Source organism: Chiloscyllium plagiosum, chromosome 17, assembly GCF_004010195.1.
Source record: "Chiloscyllium plagiosum isolate BGI_BamShark_2017 chromosome 17, ASM401019v2, whole genome shotgun sequence".
Taxonomy (NCBI): Eukaryota; Metazoa; Chordata; class Chondrichthyes; order Orectolobiformes; family Hemiscylliidae; genus Chiloscyllium; species Chiloscyllium plagiosum.
Window position 1 is genome coordinate 52,576,421 of NC_057726.1, and position 25,396 is coordinate 52,601,816.

The following is a 25,396-nucleotide window of genomic DNA, read 5'->3' on the forward strand; positions in this document are numbered from 1 at the left end:
CAAAATAAAAAGTAGTCTTCTGGAAATATGAGCTATTTTAAGTCCCAATCTGATGCCATTAGTTTTATTCTCAACAATATTTAATCACTGGCATGTCTGTCCCTAAGAAACTAGGAAGACTGTAAAAAGATGGCTTAGTGACTAATATATTCCAAGCATCTTTCAACAAGTAGTGTCCTTGCAAGCTTTCGTAAATTCCATAATTTCAAATTTATCTAACACTAACTCCCATCACATTTGAGTATGTATTCTTATTTTTTTTTTGGTGCTCTACAGAATGCAGAAGGCGCAGCAGGAGCTTTTATTGCATTGCTGCAAAGTCAATATACAGCAGAGAAAACTATATACCTCGATGAACTAAGAAAAGCATTGGAAGATAAAGAGTAAGAGACAAAACTATTGTTGATCATCTTCCACCAGATTAAGCAAATCTCTATGATGTAGAACACTAATTGAAGTATTCTGTTCGTATCAGACTTGACTTTCATGCAGTTACAAATCTCAAGTTATTTCTGCTTTAAAGCAATGCCCATTGTACCTGTAGTATTTTAGGAATATTAAGTAATATTCCTTTTCACCTTGGTAACATAAATCACAAGGTTAAATGTGCACAATGGAGCTGCTTTTGTTCTTGGGTTTATGAGCAGCAGATTACTGGGAAACAAATTATAGATCTTCTGGTTCTTGCAGTAACTAGAGGGCTCATTAAAAATAGATTAATTTCAAATTTAATCAGAAGTAAAATCAGAATTTTTTTGTTAGGTGAAGTTTTTTTGCAATAATTCATATTCCTTTTAGTTATTCAAAGTTTGAGAGAAGATTTGTAGCTCGGGTGCTCGTTGCTGTGATTCTGTTCGCCGAGCTGGAAGTTTTTGTTGCAAACGTTTCGTCCCCTGTCTAGGTGACATCCTCAGTGCTTGGGAGCCTCCTGTGAAGCGCTTCTGTGGTGTTTCCTCCGGCATTTATAGTGGCCTGTCCCTGCCACTTCCGGTTATATAGGACAAACAAGAAGACAGCTAACGATCCGCATCCACGAACATCAACTAACCACGAAACGACTTGACCAGCTATCCCTAGTAGCCACACACGCAGATGACAAGCAACATGAATTTGACTGGGACAACACTACCATTATAGGGCAAGCGAAACAAAGAACAGCCAGGGAATTCCTAGAAGCATGGCACTCATCCACAAACTCCATCAACAAACACTTAGACCTGGACCCAATATACCGGCCACTACAGCGGACAGCTGAAACTGACAACCGGAAGCGGCAGGGACAGGCCACTATAAATGCCAGAGGAAACACCACAGAAGCGCTTCACAGGAGGCTCCCAAGCACTGAGCATGTCACCTAGACGGGACGAAACGTTTGCAACAAAAACTTCCAGCTCGGCGAACAGATCCTTTTAGTGATATTTTAAACTGAGATCATACTGCAAATGAAATACAGTTATGATTAGAACTTTGACACTCTTGTATAGCATTAAAGATGGCTTAGTGGTGACAGTGTAATATTTTTGTGTAAAGGCAAAAAAAAATACCCAACTACTCTCAACCATATTATTAAAGCTAATTTGTGTCCCAGCTGAAAAATGAAGCAGCTCAAAGTAGCTCATTAGTATGATCCTTGTGTTGGTGTGCACAATATAATCACATTACGACCATGGGGGAACAAAATCATCAGCGTTGACTGACTGTTAATCAATGCAAAGAAACCATCCAGCAGTTGAAAAATAACAGTAGGACATGGGTATTTCCTTCGCAATTTGACATCAGACTACTTGCCAATGTAGGTCTGCAATAAATTTTCTCCCGTTCACTGTCAAAGCTATTTAGCAAGGATTTGACTGTTGAATCAGCTTATAAAAAGTAAACAGTATATTGCTAATATATCTCAATTTGGAGTGAGAAAAGACTCTTGCATGGCAGTTTCTATAATATAACCTTTTTAAGAATTGATTTTTTTTTTCTTTCTGCTACTCCAAGGCAGACAAGTGATGTTTTGTTGAAGCAAAACCTGAGGATTCCCAGGAACAATGTTGTGAAGCTGTGTAACTAATAGATTGAATGTGAGAGAGAATCTATTGACATTGTAACCTGAAAAATATTCTCACTTGTAGTTTTTAAGTACTATTTTTTAAAAAGATAGAAAAAATAAATATCTTTCATAAAGAAGGGGGTAGTTGAGGATAAGGAATCTAGCAGAGTTGTTGTAGGAAGAATGTGTAGGTTTCAAGGGGATGTAATAAAGATTGACAATATAATTTCCAGGCATCAGTTTTGGTGGATAAACTGGGGAATCTACAATGGTTGTTCTTCGAGAAGAGCTTTGATAAAGATGATCAAAATCATGGCGTGTCCAGATAGTATTCACCAGAGAGGGACATGAGGGATGTTGAGGTTAAGGAAAGGTTTGTACTTTTGAGCAGGTCAACAGGTGAGGCCTCCCTGGCTCATTGAGTAAGTGAAAAAAAAAACGATGAGTAGTGGTATTTCACCAGTGGCCAAGGCCTCCTCACAGTGCCATACTAGAGTCAAGCTCAACAAGGTCTTCTTTTCCCGCTGATTCTGCAAAGCCCATTCCCTTGGCTGTGGTTTCACTAGAAAATAGGTTGGGCCAATGGGCATCATGTTCATCCATTCATGTGTGTCACTAATTAGATGATGAAGCATTTGGCTATTTAAATATACTCATGGGAGTGCCTCTTTGGAGTCTTTACATTGCTTGTTGGTGTGTGTTAAACTCTAGCAATACCGCAGCTCGGAGAGTGAGACCATGCCAATGTTATAGAAGGTACAGTGGGGAATATCTTGAGGTCATTCCAGTCTCAACTGTAACGATCGTGTAGTGGGGGGCCCTCTACAAAGTGATCAGGGTGTTACAACAAGTGTGGAGGAGTGTGAAGTGAACTAAAGGACCCTTCAAAACATAGAAAAGGGGATGTTGCGGGAATTTCTTTCTCGGGAGGTCCATCCTAGAAGCTAGATAGCTTTTACGATTTATACCTAAATTTTATAATTTATATTGTTTTTGGGATTTTGTACATTTTTCTTCACACCTGTCTTTGGTGTTCTAGACCCTGGCATCTGGATTAGGCTGGTCATCACTAGCCATTAGGCTAGGCAGCATAGTTTCAGCTTCGGATTACCTGTCGCTAAATATTTGAAGGAGTTCAAGCATCAGGCATATCGATAATCTTGAGATTTGTGGTGAGAAGGACTTGTACAGTTTAAGGAAGTCCATTAATGTGTTGTTAGGCTCTAACCACTTTCATCTTGCTCCCACAACAAATCTGAAAAATTATAATTCAAGGTCTCCCATCAATTTTTAAATTTCTTGTTCCAAGTGTTGGTATTTGACATTTTTCTATCCATGCTTTCTCTAGTGTCTTACTGTCATTCTCATATCAGATGGTCACATCAACTACCACTACTTTAGCATCCCTACTGAAAATTACGTCCGGCTTCCAGAGAACATCAGCTGGGTCCTTGTACGAAGTCCATCCATATTTGGCGACATACAGGTTTTGCTGGTCTCAGATGTTGTGTAGTTTGATTCTCACATTCTTCACAAATGGGCACCAGCCTAAAATATGTGCAAGGATTTCATTAGGAGCTCACATCTTCTACAAATGTTGAGCTTGTTTGTTCTGTCTTTAGTCAAGATTGACCTGGTTAGGTATAAGTTGCATCACAACAGCAGGATATTGATTATTCACGATGAGTTGATCTGGTAGGTTGACCTGATCCATGTACTTGATGTCTTGTCCCCCTTAAAAGATGAGATGCAAGTACCCTGACTCTTCAAGGTACTTCACTTTTTAAATTCCCATTCTCTCCACACAGCATATTGGTTTGTTTGATTTTCTCTGGTTAGTGCTTGGTCTCCACATACATGGATGTCCTCTTGTAAGATGGCCGTGAGGTCTTCCTCTCTCTCATTGCTCCCCATTTGCTTTGTATGAAGTCATTCACTTTCTTGAGGATTTTAAGCTGTTGTGTTCCTCTTAATTCTTTTGGAGTTATCTTCATCTCTAAACTGGAATGTATCCTTGGACATATCAATTGCAACCTGATAACTGCCGAAGGGATCTGCACTTCAAGTTTGGGTATGCCAAGCCCGCTGCTCCTGTTACCACAGTAGAGATTCCCATCTGTGTGGGAGGTGTAAGAATTCTATCGCTGCCTTGTGGATAATTTGATCAAGTTTAATGAGTAAGTTCTGCAATACTTCAGCTAGGATCGGGTGGAAGTACAGCCTGGTGACGACACGAATCTTTAGTATCTGCATGGGATGGAGAGCCGCTGCCTGCAGGTTAGATTAGATTAGATTAGATTACTTACAGTGTGGAAATAGGCCCTTCGGCCCAACAAGTCCACACCGCCCCGCCGAAGCGCAACCCACCCATACCCCTACATTTACCCCTTACCTAACACTACGGGCAATTTAGCATGACCAGTTCACCTGACCTGCACATCTTTGGACTGTGGGAGGAAACCAGAGCACCCAGAGGAAACCCACGCAGACACGGGGAGAATGTGCAAACTCCACACAGTCAGTCGCCTGAGTCGGGAATTGAACCCAGGTCTCTGGCGCTGTGAGGCAGCAGTGCTAACCACTGTGCCACCGTGCCGTGTCTACCCCCATTCTTCACACCTCCTTATGGATCGATTTGGGCTCCCAGGTACTTTTCAGTATCACCTAGGGGGGATGAATGCGATGGGTTCCTTCTGAGTCTCCAGTTTGGATAGTCGTTGTATGTGATGGTCTTCATCTTGTATTTGAGGTGGAAGCCTTTCATCTTGGCCACATTGATACTCAGACCTGTGCAGTTACAGAAGTCATGGAGTCTCTTCAGGTTCTGTCCCATCATGGTGTGAGAGTTGCTTAGAAGGGCTATGTTGACTGTGAACACCAAAGCAGAACAGTTGACTAAGTCTCCCAGGGGTAGAGAAATCCAAGTTAGCTTCCTCCAGGGAGCACACCAGCGGGTCCAGAGCTATATCGAACAGGATTGATGAGTAGGTCGCCCTGCTTGACCCCCCCCAATATTAATTGCATTGTTTTGATCCCTTCAACCACTGTTGTGTAGTTCGTATACAATCTTTAATTAATACTGTGAACTTGTCTGGTAGACACATTCTCCTTAGTGATTTCAAAAGATATTTATGCCCAACTGAGTAGAACACCAATGACAGATCAACAACAAACAACTGCAAGTTCTTTTCAGTTGTTCTTTGCTCCCTTAATGATATCCTTGAGTACTGAAATATTCTCATTACAGCCAGCAAACCCTTCTACCTTGGATTGATTTCAACTGTCTGTGTTTTTGCCATAATGCTCATAAATAGACAAAGCAGCATTGGACCGATAGTTATTGGATGCCAGTTGTCAACACCTTTCAGACATTCTTGATCCTTGCACTTCAACGAATCTAGTATTTTACTTGACTTCAGCCATAGTGAGAAGAGTCTTGGCGATCTCATTTTATCCTTGTCATGGATGCTCTCTATGAGTCTGTCTCATACCATCTGTTCATGTGGCACTTTATGCAACAATGGCCTTCATTGCATTGCTGACCTCTTCCTCTGTCAGCATCATCAGTAGTCCGTTGTTCACTGCACTGCTATATGGTGTGAATTTATTGAGGTCAGCCTTGTTATTTGGACTGGGGAACTTACTTCAGAAGCTCTCTTCCAGTTCATCTGCAGATAATTGACATGAGTGTGCAGTTGGTGCTCCTGTGATCTAACTGGCTAGTTGCTGTCTGTCTCTCTGGTAGAGCAGCTGTGTTGCTCTAAATACTGCCTTTGGTTTTGCCCATCTCTTCTTCAATCCAGTATTAACAGTCTCCTCGCTGAACTTTCTTGCCACCATTTGGGCTCACTTGTTTCTGGGAGATTTCCCTTTGGCCATCAGTATTTCGGTGATACTTTCCATTAGCGCTACGCCAAGGGCCTGACTGTCAGGGTTTTTTCTTTGCTTCCAGAAGTTCCTCAGCATGTGTGGTCGTCCACGTCCCTGTTGGTAGGGATGGATGCCATTGGTCTGATGATTCTTCCTAGTTGCACTTCAGGTTTCTATGGGCTACTGGACTCTCCTCCTGTGGGGTATTCTACACAAGTATCAGCAGTGATCACTTATATTTCTGCTTGGCAACTTTATAGATGCTTGTGTTTATCTGAGATTTGTTTTGCAGATTTTGTTGATTGCTTGCTTCTAGCAAATCTTGTCTCTAACTCTTTCTTCCTCAGGCCACTTATAGGCTCTCCTCCCTGGCTTACAATTTTGCTGCCATTATTTGGAGATGTTTCTCATTGTGTAAGGCCGGATGCCTATGTCGCACATGCTGGCCAAGTCCTCTCTTTGTCATGAACCATGGTTCACATTTGCTGCGTTGGAAGTTGCTATTTAGACTGGGTTGCCCTGTCCCCTTACATGTTCAGTGTCTTGAAATGTATTAAGGTAGACTTAAGTCCCCAGGGCCAGATGGGATCTATCCCAGGATACTATAGGAGATATTGGCTCGGGCCTTAACAAATATCTTTGCATCCTCTTTGACCTCAGACAAGGCTGCAGAGGACTGTGAAATAGTCAATGTTGTTCCTTCATTTAAGAACAGAAACAGACAGAATCCAGGTAATTAGGGGCCAGTGACTCTAATGTCAGTGATAAGGAAGCTTTTGGAGAAGATACTGAGGGACAGGATTTATACATGTTTGGAAGGAAATGGACTTGTTAGTGATAGGCAGCATGGATTTCTGTGAGTAAGTTATGTCTCACTAACTTGATTCAGCATTGAGGAGGTGACAAGAATAATTGAGGGTAGTGTAGTACATGTTCTCTCCATGGACTTTAGAAAGACATTTGACAAGATAACACATGTCAGGCTGGTACAGAAGGTAGAGTCTCATGGATCTTTTGTTCTGGTGAGTTCTTGTCTAAATGTGGTTGTCATGATTGAGTGGTCAGGCAAGTCTGGCCAACACACCAGCCATGCTACCTTATATTTAAAAAAAGGTCTCTGAACTAACAGTCAGACTCCTCCGACCACTCTGAGTCATAACAGCCCATAAACCGATAGCCATGCTCAGACAATTCCCCTATACCCATCATGTGCAAGACCAAAGTAATTACAAGATTCCATGCAAAGACTGCACAAAATACCTTATGGAATAAACAGGAAGACAATTAGCAATGCGCATCCACAAACACCAACCAGCTGGCCCTAGTAGCCATACACCAGATGACAAGGACCACAAATTCAACTGGGACAACATAACAATTATAGCCAGAGAATTTCTAGAAGCATGGCACTCATCCACAGACTCCAACGAAAAACACATTGACCTGGTATACTGGCCACTACAACGATCAACTAGAACTGGCAACTGGAACAAAACCAGAAATTCCAGAAGAGAGAGTACAGCGCTTCACGGGATGCTCCAAAACACTGAAAATGTCACTTACACAGCAGATGAAATGTCTGCAAATCAAATTCCCAGTTCAGCAAACATACCCACAACTACAGCAACCGGCACCTGAGCTACAAATCTTTACGCAAACCTCGAATTACTGTTTTTCATTGACAGTATCATCTGGTGATAAACTTTATTTTTTAAAAATCAAGTCAGCTTCACGTTATTCCACATATAGAATAAGAAGTTTAAAGGAATAATATAAACAAAGGATTTTACTAATAAAACTAAAAAGATGCAACGTTGAATAATGCACTATATCCTGAAGTTCTATTGATATCCAGTACACACAAAATAAACCTGCTCGTTTTTTTTGTAAATATGAAAGTGTTGCTTGATTCTGTTAAAATGTTGATGAACAGCTCAAGGGAGAGTCGAATAAATATCCGGAAATAAATCAATGCATTTAATTTTTTAAAAATTGTCTCCTCCCTAACATTGGCAAAGCTACAGAATATTAAGCTAGGTTTCTATCGTGCAACTTAAGCACTACTTATTTAAATGCAATTACAACAGTGTCTCCTCCAAAGTGAGTACTTCCATTGCAGTCAAACTTGCATACAACCATGTGATGTCCACAAAGATTATGTAATCTGTTAAACTATTGTGATTCGAGGAAATAGCTTTTTTTTAAAAAACATTTTCCTTTCTCCACAGGGAGCTGACAGAAGTTGACCTAAAAAAGGCTTTTCAAACTATCGATCCATCGATAGATCCACAGACTTTGGCCACATATTTAGCTCAAGGTTTCCAAACAACAAAGGAACAACTTGATCAAGCTACTGCTGTGGATACTGACACTGTTTTAGATCGATTACAAGCAAGTGACATAAAGAGAGTAGGACCACGGAAGTAGTCAAAAAGTATATTTCAATATTTGTAAAGAGTTCTGATAAGTGCCACTTTACATATGTTAATATTTTTAAAAGTAAACTACATTATGGGTGTGTTTGAATGGAGTCTAATTTTTAAAAATTAAATAACATAGTACTGTCTTCTTGTTCTTTTTGGAAATCTACAGCTAAAGTCTATTTGTATGGTTATTAATAGAAAAGTGCTAAAATTGATATGAACATCTTTTTAAGTGTATTAGTACGTACTTTTTAAAAACATTAATTCATGGTATGTGGGCTTCTCATGCTGGGCTAGCATTTATTCCCCATCCCTAATTGCCCATGTTGTGGTGGTGAACTGCATTAATACTCCTACAATACTGGTCATACAGTACTTTAATAAAACTTATTTTTAAAAGCTTGCATCTAAAGGAGATGCTGAATGAGTTGTTAACACAAGTTTGGTAGTTTCTATAATATAATGAATGCAAATACTGTAAGACAAGCAGCTCCAATATTACAAAAAATTGACTCATCAGAGACTTCTCTTTTGAGGTTACTATCATTTTATTGAATCTCAAGACAGCAACTTACACGTCTCTGAGTATTGCAACTGTCTACTAACTTATCTAAGTGACCATTTTTCATGAATAAGTCTTGACGGTCAAGATAAGCAGGTTGCTAAATTATGGCATAAAAATGTTTGTTGATGTTTTGACTGACCTCATTCATGATGATATTCCCTTTCCCAGTTCAGAATTTGTACTTCCACTGAATAAAATGGGTCAACTCAGCAACATCAAAAACTGCTGTCTGATTGATTTATAATACCATATACTGTAATTTTCAATGCTACAATGAACAGGTCTCAGATTTGTCTCAAACTGAAAAAGTAGCACAAAGCCCTTGTTAAATCTCAAGAGAACAGAACACAAAAACCCTGCTCTGCAAATGCTCTCTCTCATTTACAACAAATTCAAATCAATCAGCTAGATTTCAAATTTGTAAGGATTAATAAAAAATTATAATTTCAGAGGTTTCACCACTGGTAAGATTAATGCAAAGAGTTTTTTTGAGATTCAGTTTTAAAAGTTGACATCTTTATTGTGCATTTTACAGAATTATTAACATTATAATTAATCAAAAGACTGAAATCTTCCATAGCATGTGAAAAAGAAACAAACACGTGTTTGATCAGATGTACAGGTTATTACAGTGCATTCTAGGAATAATGAAATACAATGGACATGTCAAGGAATCACAACTGACATTTGCAGAAATAGAATACCTTAACTCAAATGACAGTCGAAATTAACATTGTTATTTGCTTAGTTAAATTTACCATGTTTTCTTGGTTTACTATCTGAAGTTACACAGGAACTTCTAATGGACTTGAGCAGTTATTGGGTGAGACACGAGTAATGAGAAATCAAATATTACTCAAGTAGGATGGTTAAATAAATTTTAATTAAAGTTTTGTTGAAGGAGATGCATACTTTTCTTAACTAATTATACAACATTTTTATCTAAAATGTACAACATGTTCTCAAATTTTGGTCATGCCAAGTCAGGAACAGCAGACTCAAATCTAGAGGTGAAGATTTTCTATTTTAAGACTGCCTACATTTATTACAAGGAAGTAATATTTTAATACAAAACACATTTTAAGAGTGCAAAAGTACTGATGAGAAAAATTGCTTTGCGGTGCAAGTTATATATGTATAATTATAGTAAAATATATTTTAACTTTAAACCTATGTTTTGAATCAAGCTCTCCACATTTTAATTTTGTATGGATAGTCTCAACCTGCTGCTTAGTAAATACAAGTCCAGAGTACAATTTGCCAATTTTACATGAAGTTGTGCACGTCACTTAGGAGAAAAATTCACATTGGTAATGTAGGGAATTGGGATTAATACATATTATTTGGCTGATTAGTGAGAAGATTCCTTTGTAGATTATTGCAAAATATCCAACCTTGGAGTACACACATTACCACTCACTGCTTTGAAAACATTCCTCATGTTCCTTGTGCATCTCACCAAAAACCTTAAGTCTTAGTCCTTGACCAATCATCAGATAAATCGGAATTTTTTTTTGTTAACATTATGACTAAATGATTGGAATATATGGTAGAGATATATCTAAACCAATCTCATAAGCTCCAAGCAGGAAAGCACCAACTTCTCCTCCATGATCTTACAGCTAAACTTGGAACCATTCTCGTAAATATTCTTACCTGCTCAACAACTTCATATTCTTCCTAAAGTCTGATGTGCAGAACTTTGTAAAGGTTCAGCTTTTGTACTCAATACCACTATTTATGAAGTCCAAGATACCATCTGCTTTGTAAACTGCCACCTTTAAGGATGTCTGTACATTAAAGGATGTGTGTACATTAAAAACCCCAGGGTTTTTTTTCATGTGCACTTTTAAAACTCTGCCAATAAGTCCATGTTTATACCTATCCCTTCTGCCAAAATGCACCGCTTCACTTCTATAAAATTCCAGCTGCTGTTTTTCTGTGAATTCTATCCAAAACCTTGATCTTTTCTCCGAGCAGTGTTTTTTTCCTGATTTTATCAACCGTGGTATTTTGTCAATTGCTTTAAGATCCGTACAGACAATATCCATTGAATTCCCTTCAAATCTTTCTGTTACTTTATCATTAAAAATTATTTAGTCAAGAATATTTGCTTTAATGTTGATAGGATCCATGGATTAAATGTAATGCTAATACAGCATGGTTTCCTCAGCAGAGAGACCCTACAAATCAGAGCTCATGGAAGTCTATAAGAACGGCTATAAATTTTTACATTAGGGGCTTCATTAAAAGAGAAATATCTCCACTTACATAGAGCTGTAATTTCTGGCCTGGCAAGTAAGAGCAATAGATTTGATGAGACACTCTACGTATGTGGTTGTTACTTATTGGGAATTATCTTACTCCCACTGACAGCCATTGGAATTAGTTTTTCTCTGCATTCCATAGATAGGTGGCGTTCTATCAGTACATTCAAGGGCATCTTTGCAGTCACAAATCCTTGCCTAAGAAACAGAAACAAAATAATTCAACAATAGATTTAACATCTGTTTTTTAAAATCCAATCCACTTGCACTGTCTTTTTTTAAACATAAGGGACGTGCATTTCTTAAATTTATTGTTCACATTATAACTTTACAAAACACATTGTCAGTAATCCTGTGTGCACCCATATAAAAAATATAGCTGATTTATGTAGTGCCATTCATGATGTCAAGACAAACAAAAGTGTTTTACAATCAATTAAGCCTTCTTTTAAGGGATCAGTAGTCCAGAACTTAAGTAATGTTGAGGCTTTTTGTTTCATACTCAGCAAGTTAATTCACAAGGAATAATACTAAGAGAAACAACATTTATACCATATGAAAGGAATTACGATGGTCAGTTCAGCTCAGAGCATGGTGCACTGGCCTGTACTGGAAGTTAAATAAACAGGACTCTTCTTTGCTGACAGAAAAATATGCATACACACAGCTGTTGTTTCAAGTCAACGAAATAAGTCAGAGCATTGTCCTGATAAGACAAAAAAATTCTACAAAATCTTTTTTCCAGTAATATTTGAGCGATTTTAATTTTATACTAGGATATAGGCATGGGACATCACAGAGAGCAGTTAAGTGTCAATCACATAGTTTTGGGTCCAAAATAACATTTAAACCAAACCAAGTAAAGATAATTGCTTGCTTCTTTAATTATCAGCCGATCAGATGGGTGTTTAAAACAATTGATGACAGTCTCTATAATGTTGACATAGCATGGAACACAATACAGCATGGAAACAGATCCTTCAGTCCAACCAGTCCATACAAAACATAATTCCAAACTAAACTAATCCCACCTGCCTGCTCCGGCCCATATCCCTCCAAACCTTTCTCATTCATGTATCTATTCAAACCTTTTTAAATGTTGTAATTGTGCCCGAATCCATCACTTCGTCAGGAAATTAATTCCACATGCGAAATATCCTCTAAGTAAAAAAAATTACTTCTTTTTAGATCTCTCCTCTCTCCTTAAAAATGTAAATCTCTTCTGAGTCCTCTCCAGCTTGATAATATTCTTCCATGAAACAAACTTTCGATTCCAGATTTTAAAAAAAATAATTAATTGAATTTAAGTCCCATCAGAAATGACAGTGGAAGTTGAGTCTCCAAAATATTAGCCTGGACTCTGGATTGCTAGTTAAGAAATATTACTATGAGGTTAAATATACTTTGAATATTGTGTCTTTGTGACCATGTATACAGAGAATAATAATCAAAGTCATAGAATACCTATAGCAATGAAAGGAGGCCATTGGGTCCACACTGACCCTCTGAATGGCATCTCACCTTCCCAGTACCCTATCCCTGTAACCCTGCATTCCTCTTGGCTAATCCACCTAATCTACACATCGCTGGGCACTATGGGCAATGTTAATATAGCCAGTTCACCTAACTTGCACATCTTTGGAAGGAAACCACAGCACCTAGCAGAAACGGGGAACATGTGCAAACTCCACACAGCTAGCTGCCCAAGGATGGAATCAAACCCAAATCTCTGAGCACTGTGAGGCAGCAGTGCTAACCACTGAGACACCGTACCACCCAAGATAATCATCCATGTTACCTTTGAAAGTCATACAGATTATGAACAGCAAGCTTACTGTCAAACAGCTACACAGTTATTGAAGCCTATATGTCATACTAAACAGGTGTGTTCATGTTATTTTCCCCATGAAACTACTGATAGTAGCTAATGGCAGTCTAGTCTCGGTCTCTGGCACAAAGCTGACTTCTTGCTATTATCCAGAAGGAAAAAATGGTTAGATAACAATTTTGGATGGTTGGTGAAAACCATAAAATTAATTGATGTTGCAAATAATGCTATTGTTCTTCTGTAAAATAATCCTTAACAACCCTGTCAAGACTAGTATATATGGCTTGAAAAATAATTAAGTTTATTGCCAACTAAAATTGTATTGGATACATATCCAATGGTTAGCACTGCTGCCTCACAGCGCCTGAGACCCGGGTTCAATTCCCGCCTCAGGCGACTGACTGTGTGGAGTTTGCACGTTCTCCCCGTGTCTGCGTGGGTTTCCTCCGGGTGCTCCGGTTTCCTCCCACAGTCCAAAGATGTGCAGGGTCAGGTGAATTGGCCATGCTAAATTGCCCGTAGTGTTAGGTAAGGGGTAAATGTAGGGGTATGGGTGGGTTTCGCTTCGGCGGGTCGGTGTGGACTTGTTGGGCCGAAGGGCCTGTTTCCACACTGTAATGTAATCTAATCTAATCATATCAAAATTTGGTGAACTTACTGTTTGTGACTTTATTCAAAACTCACCTTTTCATTAGAAGTTCCAAATCTTCTTTTTCAATAGTTCTTCTTTTAGCATGTTTGCTATAAATATCAACATCATCACAAAGCTGTTTGAAATATAATTCCAAGCTGTAAAAAGAAAACATTTCTAATATCCACAATAGACATAGAACTATATTTCTCATGTGGTCTTACCATTCCTATTATATCGATTGCAGATAACACCATCTCTGATCACTGCTTCCAGTGACATAATTGGAAAATACAATGTTCACCCAGATATTAATATCACCTAACATTACTTCACCATGACCTCTCTTTCTTCCACAAGCTCTAAATTATCTTGCCTGACATCCAGTACTAAATAAACAGAAATTGGGAATTTTGAAGCCATTTGTCTTCAGTTTTCAACACAAACTCCACTCCCTAGCCACCAGCTCTTCTGTCCCTGTCATTTCTGACCCCAAGATGCACTTTCAAATACATATCTATTCCATACCATGACTAAGACTGCCATTTCCATCTCTATACCTTTACCCAACTCTATCCAAATACCGAGCCAAAGTAGTTCAGAGTCACATTTTGTTTTGTAGTGCTTTGGGACATTTTATTAAAGAGGCCCCTCTTGTGGCACAGCAGTAGTGTTCCTACCCCTGGACCACGGGACATATAATAACATTTCTAAACAGATTGATTACAAAAATAGGCGATATATTACTTGCTGTTGTTTGTGCCCCAATTTTGAAATTTTTAGAATTATTATTTCAAAGTTTTATAACACAAAATGATTTGCTTTAATAATTAGCATTGTAAAACTGCAACTTACCATTGTTCAACTACTGTAAATGTTTCCTTCTTCACTCTCATTTTGGCATAGTGAGTAAAAACAGACTTTACAAAGCTGCTTGGCAAACTGGTTTTCTTTCTTGCTTTGGTTGTTTTTTTTGGATTCTGCCTTACTTTTACAAGTGGTTTGTGTGCTCTGTTGATCAATACATACAATACTTAATGTTAGTACAAGCAACTGGTTTTACATTATATGACAGGTTTATAACCAACTAGTGCTTGGAAACTAGATTTCAAAATCCAGCGATGTTTTAGATCAGTACAGATCATTCAGTTGATTTCAGTGTCACCAATCACTCCTGTAACAGTGTCCTTAAATTCAGCTGTTTAAAAATATACAAATTCATACGAATACAACACTTCCAACATATTAGAGTCAAGTGTTACTGCAATGCCTCATAAATCTCATTCTCTCAAGCTGCTACAATTTGCAATAAATACTAGTCCTCTATTCGCTTCATCTGAATCCAATTCGTGTTTTCAGAAGCAGATTGTGCTATGGTGACTAATCCCTTATCACCTGAATAGCATTATTTTAATAAATGAATGAATTTCTACAATTTAATCTAAAGTATATTTGCCATGTTGTGGAATTCTGATTATTTGCTTGAAATGAATTTTCAGTACATGATGTTAAAATCAAGTTAAATGTAGTTTGCAAAATAGTAAATCCACATCACATTCTGGGAATTGAAATTGGACCCTCATGAACTAACGTAAGTGACACTTGCTGCCTGCCATACGATCTTGAGCTAATGGAGGTTGATTGCAACACACTTCAACATTTACAAATAATATGCTGTAATACTTTGCGTGATACGAGACTTTTTGACACATATTTTAATCTAATAATCTGTAACATGACATTTTCCCATCAGCCAGACGTTTCAAGTTTGTGATGGTACCACAACCTACTTTCAATGTTTATTGTATCCCAGCCAATACCTCTGCCTCAAATTACGTAAGTGAAATAGATTTCTGGATCATTTCCTGTTCATTGGCACTCTGGCATTGAGAGTTTAAAAGGAGATGAATAATGCAAGTTATTCATCTTTCTATCCCAATGATAAAAGAGTTCTTTGTTATGAAGAAAAATATTTTAAATAAAGAGGTCGACTCCATTTGGCTTTCAACAACAAATTAGGTAAGCATTCAAAGGGAAAACATGATGACAGGAAGACAAGTGGGGAATGGTGCCAGACAGGTTGTTGTTACTGACAGCCAACCTGGATTTGATGGGCAGAACAGCCTCCAGTGCTGTAACCATTCGATGATACCCCAGTGGGCTGATTACTCTAGATGTCTGTGCACCAAATTTCCACACCAGCTTGTGGCTTGCATTGAAAATCAACAAGAATTACCAGGACAATTCAAGTTATCACAACTGCACTTATCTAAAACATGGGAAAACGCTGTGTGACACCAGACTCCACTCAAAGGTAATTGTTATGAAGATGTGGGTGTACTGTACCTTTAAGAAAGTTAAAAGCTAGCAGAACTACCTGTCAGCACCAAGTGTTCTGAGTAAGATACAATGTAACATGTGGTCCAGCAGCTAGGGTAGCTGGTTTCCTGGAGACAAAAACAAATTTGAATTTGGCCAGTTTAAATTATACCCAAAAAATACCAACCTCCAATCAAGTTTGAATTTAATATATTGACCGGTTTGGTCTGGGCGAAGTTTTCATAAGATGGGTAAAGGTTCTCTACAGTGTACCTCTCGCGGCGGTCATTACCAACGGGGTACGATCAAGCAATTTAATATTTCTAGGGGCAGCCGGCAGGGCTGTCCCCTTTCACCATTACTTTTTACGTTGGTGATTGAACCGTTAGCAGAGGCCATTCGTGGGGATCTCAATATATCAGCTCCAGAAGTGGGGTCAAAAGTACATAAGATCTCGCTGTATGCAGACAATGTTCTAATTCTCTTGACAAATCCAGCAGTTCAGTGCCTTGCCTGATACAATGCAATCACACGTTTGGTGCTTTTTCAGGATATAAGATTAATTTTGCTAAATCAGAGGCTATGCCTATGGGTGGTCTTACAAAAGAGTTGGCTCTTGAGAGTGACTATAGATTCCCATTTAGGTGGTCACAGGGGGGTTTTGTGTATTTGGGCATATTCATTACTCCAGTTCTGGATTGGCTGTTCAAAGCCAATTTTACTCAATTATTTGAAAAAATTAAACAAGATCTCCAAAAATGGGAGGCACTTCCAGTCTCGTGGTTGGGTCAGATAGCGCTTATTAAAATGAATATTCTCCCTCGTTTGCTACAACCTATACGGATGCTCCCCCTGATTTTCAATAAACAAACACTCAGGAGACTGAACGATTGGTTCAGCTCCTTTATCTGGCACCATAAACGGCTCCCCATTAAATTAGCCAAACTGCAGTTGCCTCACAGATTGGGGGGAGTAGACCTTCCAGACATTAAAAATGACCAATTAAGCTCGCTTTTGACCTACGTGAGTGATTGGGTTTGTGGGGACCCTCTTTCAATATGGCTAAATATCGAAGCCTCCCAGGCAAGGTGCCCCCTTACCAGTTTGATGCTTTTGGACAAGGTGAGGACAGTTAGGGAATATTGCCATAACCCCTATAGTCATCAATACTGTTAAAGCATGGAGGGCAATTCGGCAGAGGGAAGGTAATATTGGCAAAACATCTTTGTTTACACCTTTAGTGGGTATGCTGAGTATGATAGATTCAGGATTTAAATGTTGGGCAGCTAGAGGTGTATCTTACATGGGTGATTTATTTGAGGGAGACGTAATGATGTCCTTCGATCATTTAGTACGGAAGTATGAGTTACCTAATAGAGACCTCTTTCGTTTTTTCCAAGTTAGGGATATTGTTCAAAAAATGACTTTTGACTGATCCCTACAAATCTGACATAAAAAGAGGGGTACTAAGGGCTAACAGTACACTCTCTGTCAGTACTTTATATCACCAATTGGGGGATGCCACCTCAGATGAGTCTGATCGACTCTGCAAGGTGTGGGAAAGGGAGCTGGGTGTTGAAGTTTCTTCAGAGGCATGGGAGGATATTTGGGACAATGCAAGGAAGATATCAATTTGCAATAGGACCCATGCTTTATAGTTGAAGATTCTCCACAGGGTCGACTTAGCCCCAGATCGTTTGTCAAAATTTAAACCAGGAGTACCTTCAGCATGCCCCAAGTGCAAGTTCGGCACGGGCACTCTTACCCATTGTCTTTGGTTTTGTGACAGGCTTCAAACATATTGGAGCGCTGTGGTGGGTGCAATGGAGAGGATTTTAGGAATGGGGTGGAGAAGGACCCTATTTCTCTCCTTTTGGGCCTACCCAATGTATTTCCTGCAGATGCGTATAAGAAAAAAACTTTTCAATATTCTTACGTTGTGCAAGGAAGAATATCTTGCTAGATTGGATATCAGAAAACCCCCCAGGCCTGTCAGGTTGGCGGAAGATTGTTATGAAGCATATTCCCCTGGATTTTCTCACAAATATGGTACACCACAAAACTGAGAATTTTTACAAGACATGGCAACCCTTTTTGAAATACCTGGACACAGATTTATCTGCCACATTAACAAGGGCTTTTATATAGCCGTAATGATTGTGTTTCACGAGTCCAATATCCTTGGAGGAGGAACTATGAATGTATGAGTGTTTTGTTTGGCTGGGCTGAGCTATTACTATTTATTTGTTTGTTGTTAGGTATTTATTTATTTAGTTAAATAGCTAGTTTAGGTTTTTAAAAATTTTATATTTCTCTATATATGTTTATACATTCGTACAGGAGGGTGGGTAGGGGATTTTTTTTATTATTTGGGTTTGTACTATTTTGAATTGCATTGTTTTGTATTTGTAATATTTAAAAATCTATTTTTTCTTAATAAAAATATAATATTAAAAAAAACTTCATACCTGTCTTTGATGTCATATTTTATTAAAGGTATTCCCCACTTTTCGAAAGTTTGCTTTATACTACTTCGTTTTTACGAAATACCTATATTAGTACCTGTTTTTGCTAAACAAAAGAAATCCAAAGAGGATTTTCGCTTTTACAAAGAAAGGTGAAATTTTTCCCATATAAATTAATGGTTCTTCACTTTACGCCATTTTGGCTTAGGAAAGGTTTCACAGGAACGCTCTACTTTCGGATGGTGAGGATACTTATATTTACAGGAGGTTAGTAAAAAATGAAATATAGTTTTCTTAACTAAAAGAAAGGATTAACTGACTGCTTCATTTTGATCTAGTGAAATACATTTTAATCAAAGTATGATATAGGGGCATGCTAAAAAGATTTTTAAATTTTTGTTGTGACCAACCAAGGCAGTTGAAAAGGGAATCAATTCACCACTCTTTACCTGGTCAAGGAGGCTTATAGTGATGAAATATTGTAATTATTACTTACTTGCTATCCAATATCTTGAGAAAGTGTGGTGTGGTCAGTAATGGAGAGGATCTGAATCCCTTGTCACTCTGCTGGAAAGCCAGTCTCACTTTTATATCGAAGCAAGATTCCAGATGAAATTTTTATATTCAGAAAAGCAAACAGTAGTTATTAGATAAAACAAATAGTCTGAAACATTAAAAGAACTTAAATTAATCATTTTTGGATATTTGCTGAAGACAAAGACTATAAGACTTTAAAGCTGTCACGTGGATCACAAAAATTTCTCAGATATAGTCAAGACTCCATCACAATTTTAGTGATTAGCTGTTCAGCTAACTTACCTTTACTGTCACCTTCTTCAGATTCACTACTGTCTGGCAACTCTTCTCTGCTGGGCACTTCATCAGGGTCTTCTTCATCATCGTCAGCCGCCTCATCGCCCTCCACACGCTCGTCAGCCGCCTCATCGCCCTCCACTTGCTCGTCATCCACGTCATCGCCCTCCACACGCTCGTCATCCATCTCATCACCCTCCACTCGCTCGTTATCCATCTCATCGCCCTCCATTCGCTCATTATCCATTTCATCACCCTCCATTCGCTCGTTATCCATCTCATCACCCTCCATTCGCTCGTCATTCACCTCATCATCCTTCACTCCCTCACTTTCTGTGGTTTCAGCTTCCATTTTATCACTTTCCACTTTATCACCCACTTCATCAACTAACATCCCTTCATGAGTATCCACTCCTTCAGAGTGCCGTGATATGGTTGACTCCTGTTCACCTGGCATTAAGTTCAATCCAGCATCCGTGACCACCTTGAATTCTGCAAACAAAGATAACTGTTAATACAATTAATTTTTTTGAACTCCATCAAAAGCATTTTAATTCAATTCCAAATAAATTTTCAGCAAGTCCACAACTGGGAAGCACAGTTGCAAAATATAGGGGGTCTCCTATTTATTAGGAGGTTTTGTTTGCTGAAGGTTACTAAACTTTGGAATTCACTATCTCAGAAAACAGTGAAGGCTGGTTCATTGAATGTTTTCATGGCTGTGTTAGTCAAATTTTCACAAGGGAGTCACTGGTTATTGGGTGCAGACAGGAAAGTGGAGATAAGGTCATACTCAGATCATCTTATTGAATGGTGGATCAGTTTCAAAAAGCTAAATATGGCTTACTGCTGCACCCATTTCATAAATTAGACTGATTCTGAAAGTATGAACTACTGACCTGAGTGGTTACATTTTTATGAGGAAAATTATTAGAACTTAAATTATGTTCAGCACCTTTGATATAACTTAGAACCTTGTATTAAATACTTGTATAAAACAGAAATCAAAGTTGTGTCTTCTTGGAGGATAATAGAAAAATGCAAAAAGTTAACAGAACAATATTTGTATTTATAAAATTTTGCGAAGAAATTAGTGCATCTTCACCAAGGTAATATCTAAAGTACCATTTGCAACTATTTTGCAGACTAAAGAGAATAAAAGCTGTGATATTGAATTAAATGTGTCAGCATGCTTTCCAAGAAAATTGCCTGGATAAGAACTTCAATAATGTAAAACACTTATTAATTTTGGCACAATTATGCATATTCAGCAGTATTACCACACAACAATATAACTGAAATGCCTTACCACGATCCATTGATTCTTCACCCGTAGCAAGATCTTCAACATGTTTCTCTGCAGCATACACTATTTGGTGATCTGTATCTGACAAATTCTTTTCTTTAAAGAGACTGTGAGAGCTGGCTCTTCGTGAATTGGCCACCTTTACAGATTCTTCTTCAACTCTCACTGATAATTCAGTTGTTTTTTCCAGGTCAAGCCGAGAGTTTAAATCAAATGCATTTTTCATCTCTTTAGCGTTAGTTGCAACAGCCTTCATACTATTACTTTTTGCTGGCCACGGTGAAGTGTACAGTTCAGTAGCAGCAAGTTCATCGTGCTGAGTGTGCGCACTGGATTTCTCTTTCTCGGTGCTGTCACTTGATGTGTCCTGCACTTCTGGGAGCGGTTTCTCTAGATTATGAAAATAATTATTTTGCCATTACTTCATTGCTTAGAATGCATTCTGCTAACACATATGAACTTCACTTTTTTGGTCAAAATTATTCAACTAAATGTGTTGATTTTGTTTATCAAAAATTATTATTAACAGAAGCTAAACTGTCATTACCTGGATACATGGCACAGTAATCCAATGGTAAACTGGATTCTTAATACAAACAGCAAAACAAAGGATTGAATCAGTTTCATATTAGAGCAGCTCTGAACAGCAAGCCCTGGATAGATATACTGTGAAAGAAGATCTAATGAACCAAAGTCATATTATTGCAGAAATGTTTGAAATCACAGTTTCAACCTGTGTTCTAATACTATGATGACACTAATGCCCAATCCCAGTGAAATATTTCTTACCAACTGATGGCTCCCAGTTTCTTTGCCTTGTACTGCTGAGATGGTTTTATAATTTCTTTTTGAATCTTCTGTTGTGATTTTTTTCCCTCAATATTAATGGCCTATATGTTTTTTCAGTTTTCAACACTAATGGCCTAAACATCTTCAGTTCTTTGCTGCTGGAAGAAAGCTGTTCTCCCTTTTGAACTAAAGCCAAAAACTAGTGTTTTCTGGTCTGTTAAGTCAGCAGTGTAAACATTCTATGCATCAACAGCAATGAAGTCCTGTCAGGCATTGGAGTTAAGTCACATGCCTTCTTGGAAACGTTGAATTTAAGTTACCAGCACTCTTCTATGACTTTCTGACCTTTAGAACAAAATTTATTTTCACTGAAGTGGCCAAAGTCGACCTGCCTCTACTTTAAAATCCAAATCCTGAGTGATAACACATGTAATTAAACATCTTCCTCTATGTGCTAAAAGGTATATATCCTGAAATTTTAGAATGGAAACAAAAATAATAAAATACACAGAGCTTCAAGAGCATCTGAAGAGAAAAGACAGCGCAACACAACATTTCAGATGATAATTACAAACAGTATTCGGTTAAACATTCTGAAACGATCTCTCAGCTGAAACATTAACATAGACAATTAATTAAAGAGATCAGAGACAGCCTAAAACTAAAGGAGAGGACTTACAATAAAAAAGCAAAAATCAGCAGAGATCCTGCTGAATGGCAAGAATACAAAGATCAGCAAAAAAACACAAAGCAGCTTAGAAGAGCTACTGAAAGGGATTATGAAAGAAAACTTGCCAGTGACATCAATATCAATGAGAAAATTTTTTATTGTTTCATACCAAGCAAGCAGGTAGTCAGGAGCAATGTTAACCCACTAAAGATCGATAGTGTCAATGACAATGGGGAAATGGCAGATATATTGAATAATTACTTTGTCTCAGTATTTACAGTGGAAAAGAAGGATAGCTTGCCAGAAGTCTTTCGGAAATTGAGTGGATCAGGACCAGGGACTGGATAAAATTAATGTATTGTAAGTATAACATTGGTAATTATGAAATTAATGGAATTATAAAGAGTGACAAATCCCTGGGACCTGACAGTTTCCTTCCGAGGGTGTTGAATGAAGTAGGGGTGCACATTGTAAACACCTCAACTATAATCTTTCAGAGTTCCCTAGATACAAGAATTGCCCCTGTAGATTAGAAAATTGGAAATCACTGCACTTTTTAACAAGGGTGAAAAAAACAAAACCAGGGAACTACAGACCAGTTAGTCTAACATCTATTGTGGGGAAATTGGAGTCTATAATCAAGGATGGTAACTGAACACTTTGAAAATTTTCAATTAAACAGACAGACATGGATTCATGATGGGTAGGTCATGCCCAACAAATCTCACTGAATATTTTGAAGTAGTGGTGGACAAGGGAATGTCTACCGGTATTGTTTATATGGGCTTCCAGAAGGCATTTGATAAAGCCCCAGGTAACAGACTTGAACTAAGGTTGAATTCCATGGAATTGAGGACAAATTATTGACATAACTATAAATTGGTTGAGTGGGGTAGGGTTAAGAAGATAGGGTTAAAAATACATACTCAAACTGACAGAATATGACCAATGGTGTCCCACAAGTCCCGTTTAGGAGCTCAATTATTCACACTATTTATTCACAACTTCGATAATAGCATAGAAAGTCAAATTTGCTGATGACACAAAGTAAGGCAGCATTGTGGACAGTGGAAATAATAGCATTACATTAAAAAGGGATATTAGCAAAATTACACAGCGATTTGTTGGCTTTCTTTTTAGAGTCACTGAGCTTTTACAGCACAGGGAAAGGTCCTTCAGCCCAACATATTGGCATTGATGATCTGAATCTCACTTTCCAGCTATGGCATTTCAAATGCTCCTCTAAGTAGCTTTTACATGTATTGAGGATACTCGCCTCAACAATCCCTTTAGGCAGCTAGATCCTAACACTCAAATTGTCTGGGTGAAAATTCTTTCCGGAAATCTCTAAACCTCCTGGTCCTTGGCCTTAAAACTGTGCCCCTTGGTTATTGGCCCCTCAAATAATGGGAAAGGTTTCCCTTATGCAGATGTTGGAGATTAGAGTCGAGATTAGAGTCGAGATTAGAGTGGCACTAGAAAAGCACAGCAGGTCAGGCAGCATCCGAGGAGCAGGAAAATTGATGTTTCGGTCAAGGATTCCTGATGTACACATCAATCAGATCTCCCCTCAGCATTATCTGCTGTAAGGAAAATACCAATCTATCTTATCCTCTTCATAATTGAATTGCTCCAGTCTAGCCAACATGTTGGTGAATCTTTTCTCCAACTCTCTAGTGTAATCACATCTAATAATACAGCAAACAGAACTGCATACCGTACTCCAGCTGTGGCCAAACATTATATTGATGTTCATCATACTTACTTCCTCTTGAATTCAAAGCCTTGACTAAAATAGGCAGTGGTTGGTATCACAGATTTAGGTGGGAAGTGCCTGAACTAAGGGGGAGAGGATGGAGTCGAGGTAGGACAGGATGAGGTCAGTAACACCTTGATTCAGTACCACCATTCCCCATTCCACTGCTCTAAATTTACCCCCCCCACCCCAACCTGTCAAAAACCTGTAACAGATTTGTCAGGCATGACCTCCCCTTTTGAAGCTGTGCTGATCCCACCCGATTTTAGTATGCACTTCCAAGTGCTCCACAATCTCATTCTTCATAATGGATTCTAAAATTTTACCAATGACTGAGGTCAGGGTAACAGGCTTACAGTTTCCTGATTTCTGCTTCTCTTCCTTCTTAAGTAGGTGCGTTACATTAGCCGCTTGCCAGTTCTTTGGGACCCTCCCTGACTCCAGTGATTCCAGAAAAATCACCACCAATTTCTCCACCATTTCCTCAACAATTTCCTTGGGAACTCGGGTCTAGTCCATCTGACCTGGGTGATTTATCTACCTTCAGACTTTTGAGTTTCCTCAGCACCTTTTTCTTTGTGATGGCCACCACACTCATGTCTGGCCCTGACTCTTTTGAGGAACATGATATGTTGCTGGTGTCTTCACTGAGAAAACTGATGCAGAGTACTCATTCATTTCCTCCATAGTTTCTGGGAGTTTGGGGTGTTTTTAAGACACAGATAAATAGATTCTTGATAAAAGGATCAAGGGGTAAAGGAGAAGTCAGGAGAATGGGGTTGAGAAACATATCAGCCAAGATCAAATAGTGGAACAGACTCAATGGGCTAAATGGCATAATTACGCTCCTATCCTCTGGTCATTCTCTTGCCCATAATATACTTATAAAAAGCTATTTTTTAAATAGCTTGTTGACTATTAAACATTTGTCAACTCTCAAGCCTGACATTATTCAGTGCTCTCTTCAGACTGGCTGCCTGAGAAGCATACTGTGATGCTAGCACATCATAGGTATGAAAAGGCAGACAATACAATCAAAGCACACAGCAGTACAATGCCTACTCAAAGGATTTTCTAACTCCAGTATCCCAGTTGCACTTTGCTTTCGTTCCATGAAGTGTTAAGCCAATTACTCATTTTATCACCCTCTGAAAATGCTTCGTCAGTGTGTTAACATTTAAGCAGTAGTGACAATGCTTGGCACTTGATATGGCTTTGTACTTGTTCACATTAAATCATATTCAGTTATGTTTCAATTGCAATTTTCAAGGGCACATAGCATTTACCAAAGTATCATGTAACGACTAAAAGACTAAAATTTTCAAATTTGAATAGATAATTGAAGGATATACTGAGCAGAAATATCCACTTTACCAAACAGATGGAAAAAAAACAGGTGAGTCATTCCAACAAGAACAGCCAGCACTGAAGAACGAGGTCACCCAGACAAAGGATTATACAGCCCAGAAAAAATTTTGAAAAGGAGATAGAGAAGTAGTGAAAGATTGACTACCTTTTGCTTGTTGCAAGTAGAAAAGTACTCCTTCTTCAAAGTCATCCTCACTGATGAGTTTGTCTCTTCTTGGTCTTCTGCTCAAAACTGGTTTTGACACAGACTCATCAGTGTCAAAATTAATTGATCTGCAAATGACA

General features: G+C 38.4%; 2 protein-coding genes across 7 annotated transcripts in view; one reads left to right on the forward strand and one right to left on the reverse strand.

The window, feature by feature from the left end:
- The window catches only part of tsnaxip1 (translin-associated factor X interacting protein 1), a 59,630-nt gene extending 50,292 nt beyond the window's left edge, over positions 1-9,338 (forward strand). For 4 of the 6 annotated variants that reach the window (XM_043707078.1, XM_043707075.1, XM_043707077.1 and 1 more), the window contains 2 exons: positions 277-383; positions 8,140-9,326. In XM_043707078.1, the coding sequence (XP_043563013.1) occupies positions 277-383; positions 8,140-8,338 (306 nt within the window). In that variant the 3' untranslated portion in view covers positions 8,339-9,326. Of the gene's footprint in view, positions 1-276; positions 384-8,139 lie in introns of all 6 variants that reach the window. The other 2 variants (XM_043707080.1, XM_043707079.1) reach the window with 2 other exon arrangements.
- Positions 9,339-9,393: 55 nt separating this feature from the next.
- Positions 9,394-25,396, reverse strand: part of cenpt (centromere protein T) — a 53,594-nt gene continuing 37,591 nt past the window's right edge. The window contains exons 10-16 of the mRNA XM_043707082.1: positions 25,257-25,384; positions 20,532-20,918; positions 19,229-19,714; positions 18,906-18,993; positions 14,481-14,636; positions 13,679-13,783; positions 9,394-11,364 (exon numbers count right to left, since the gene is read on the reverse strand). Of these exons, the coding sequence (XP_043563017.1) occupies positions 11,241-11,364; positions 13,679-13,783; positions 14,481-14,636; positions 18,906-18,993; positions 19,229-19,714; positions 20,532-20,918; positions 25,257-25,384 (1,474 nt within the window). The 3' untranslated portion in view covers positions 9,394-11,240. The remainder of the gene's footprint in view (positions 11,365-13,678; positions 13,784-14,480; positions 14,637-18,905; positions 18,994-19,228; positions 19,715-20,531; positions 20,919-25,256; positions 25,385-25,396) is intronic.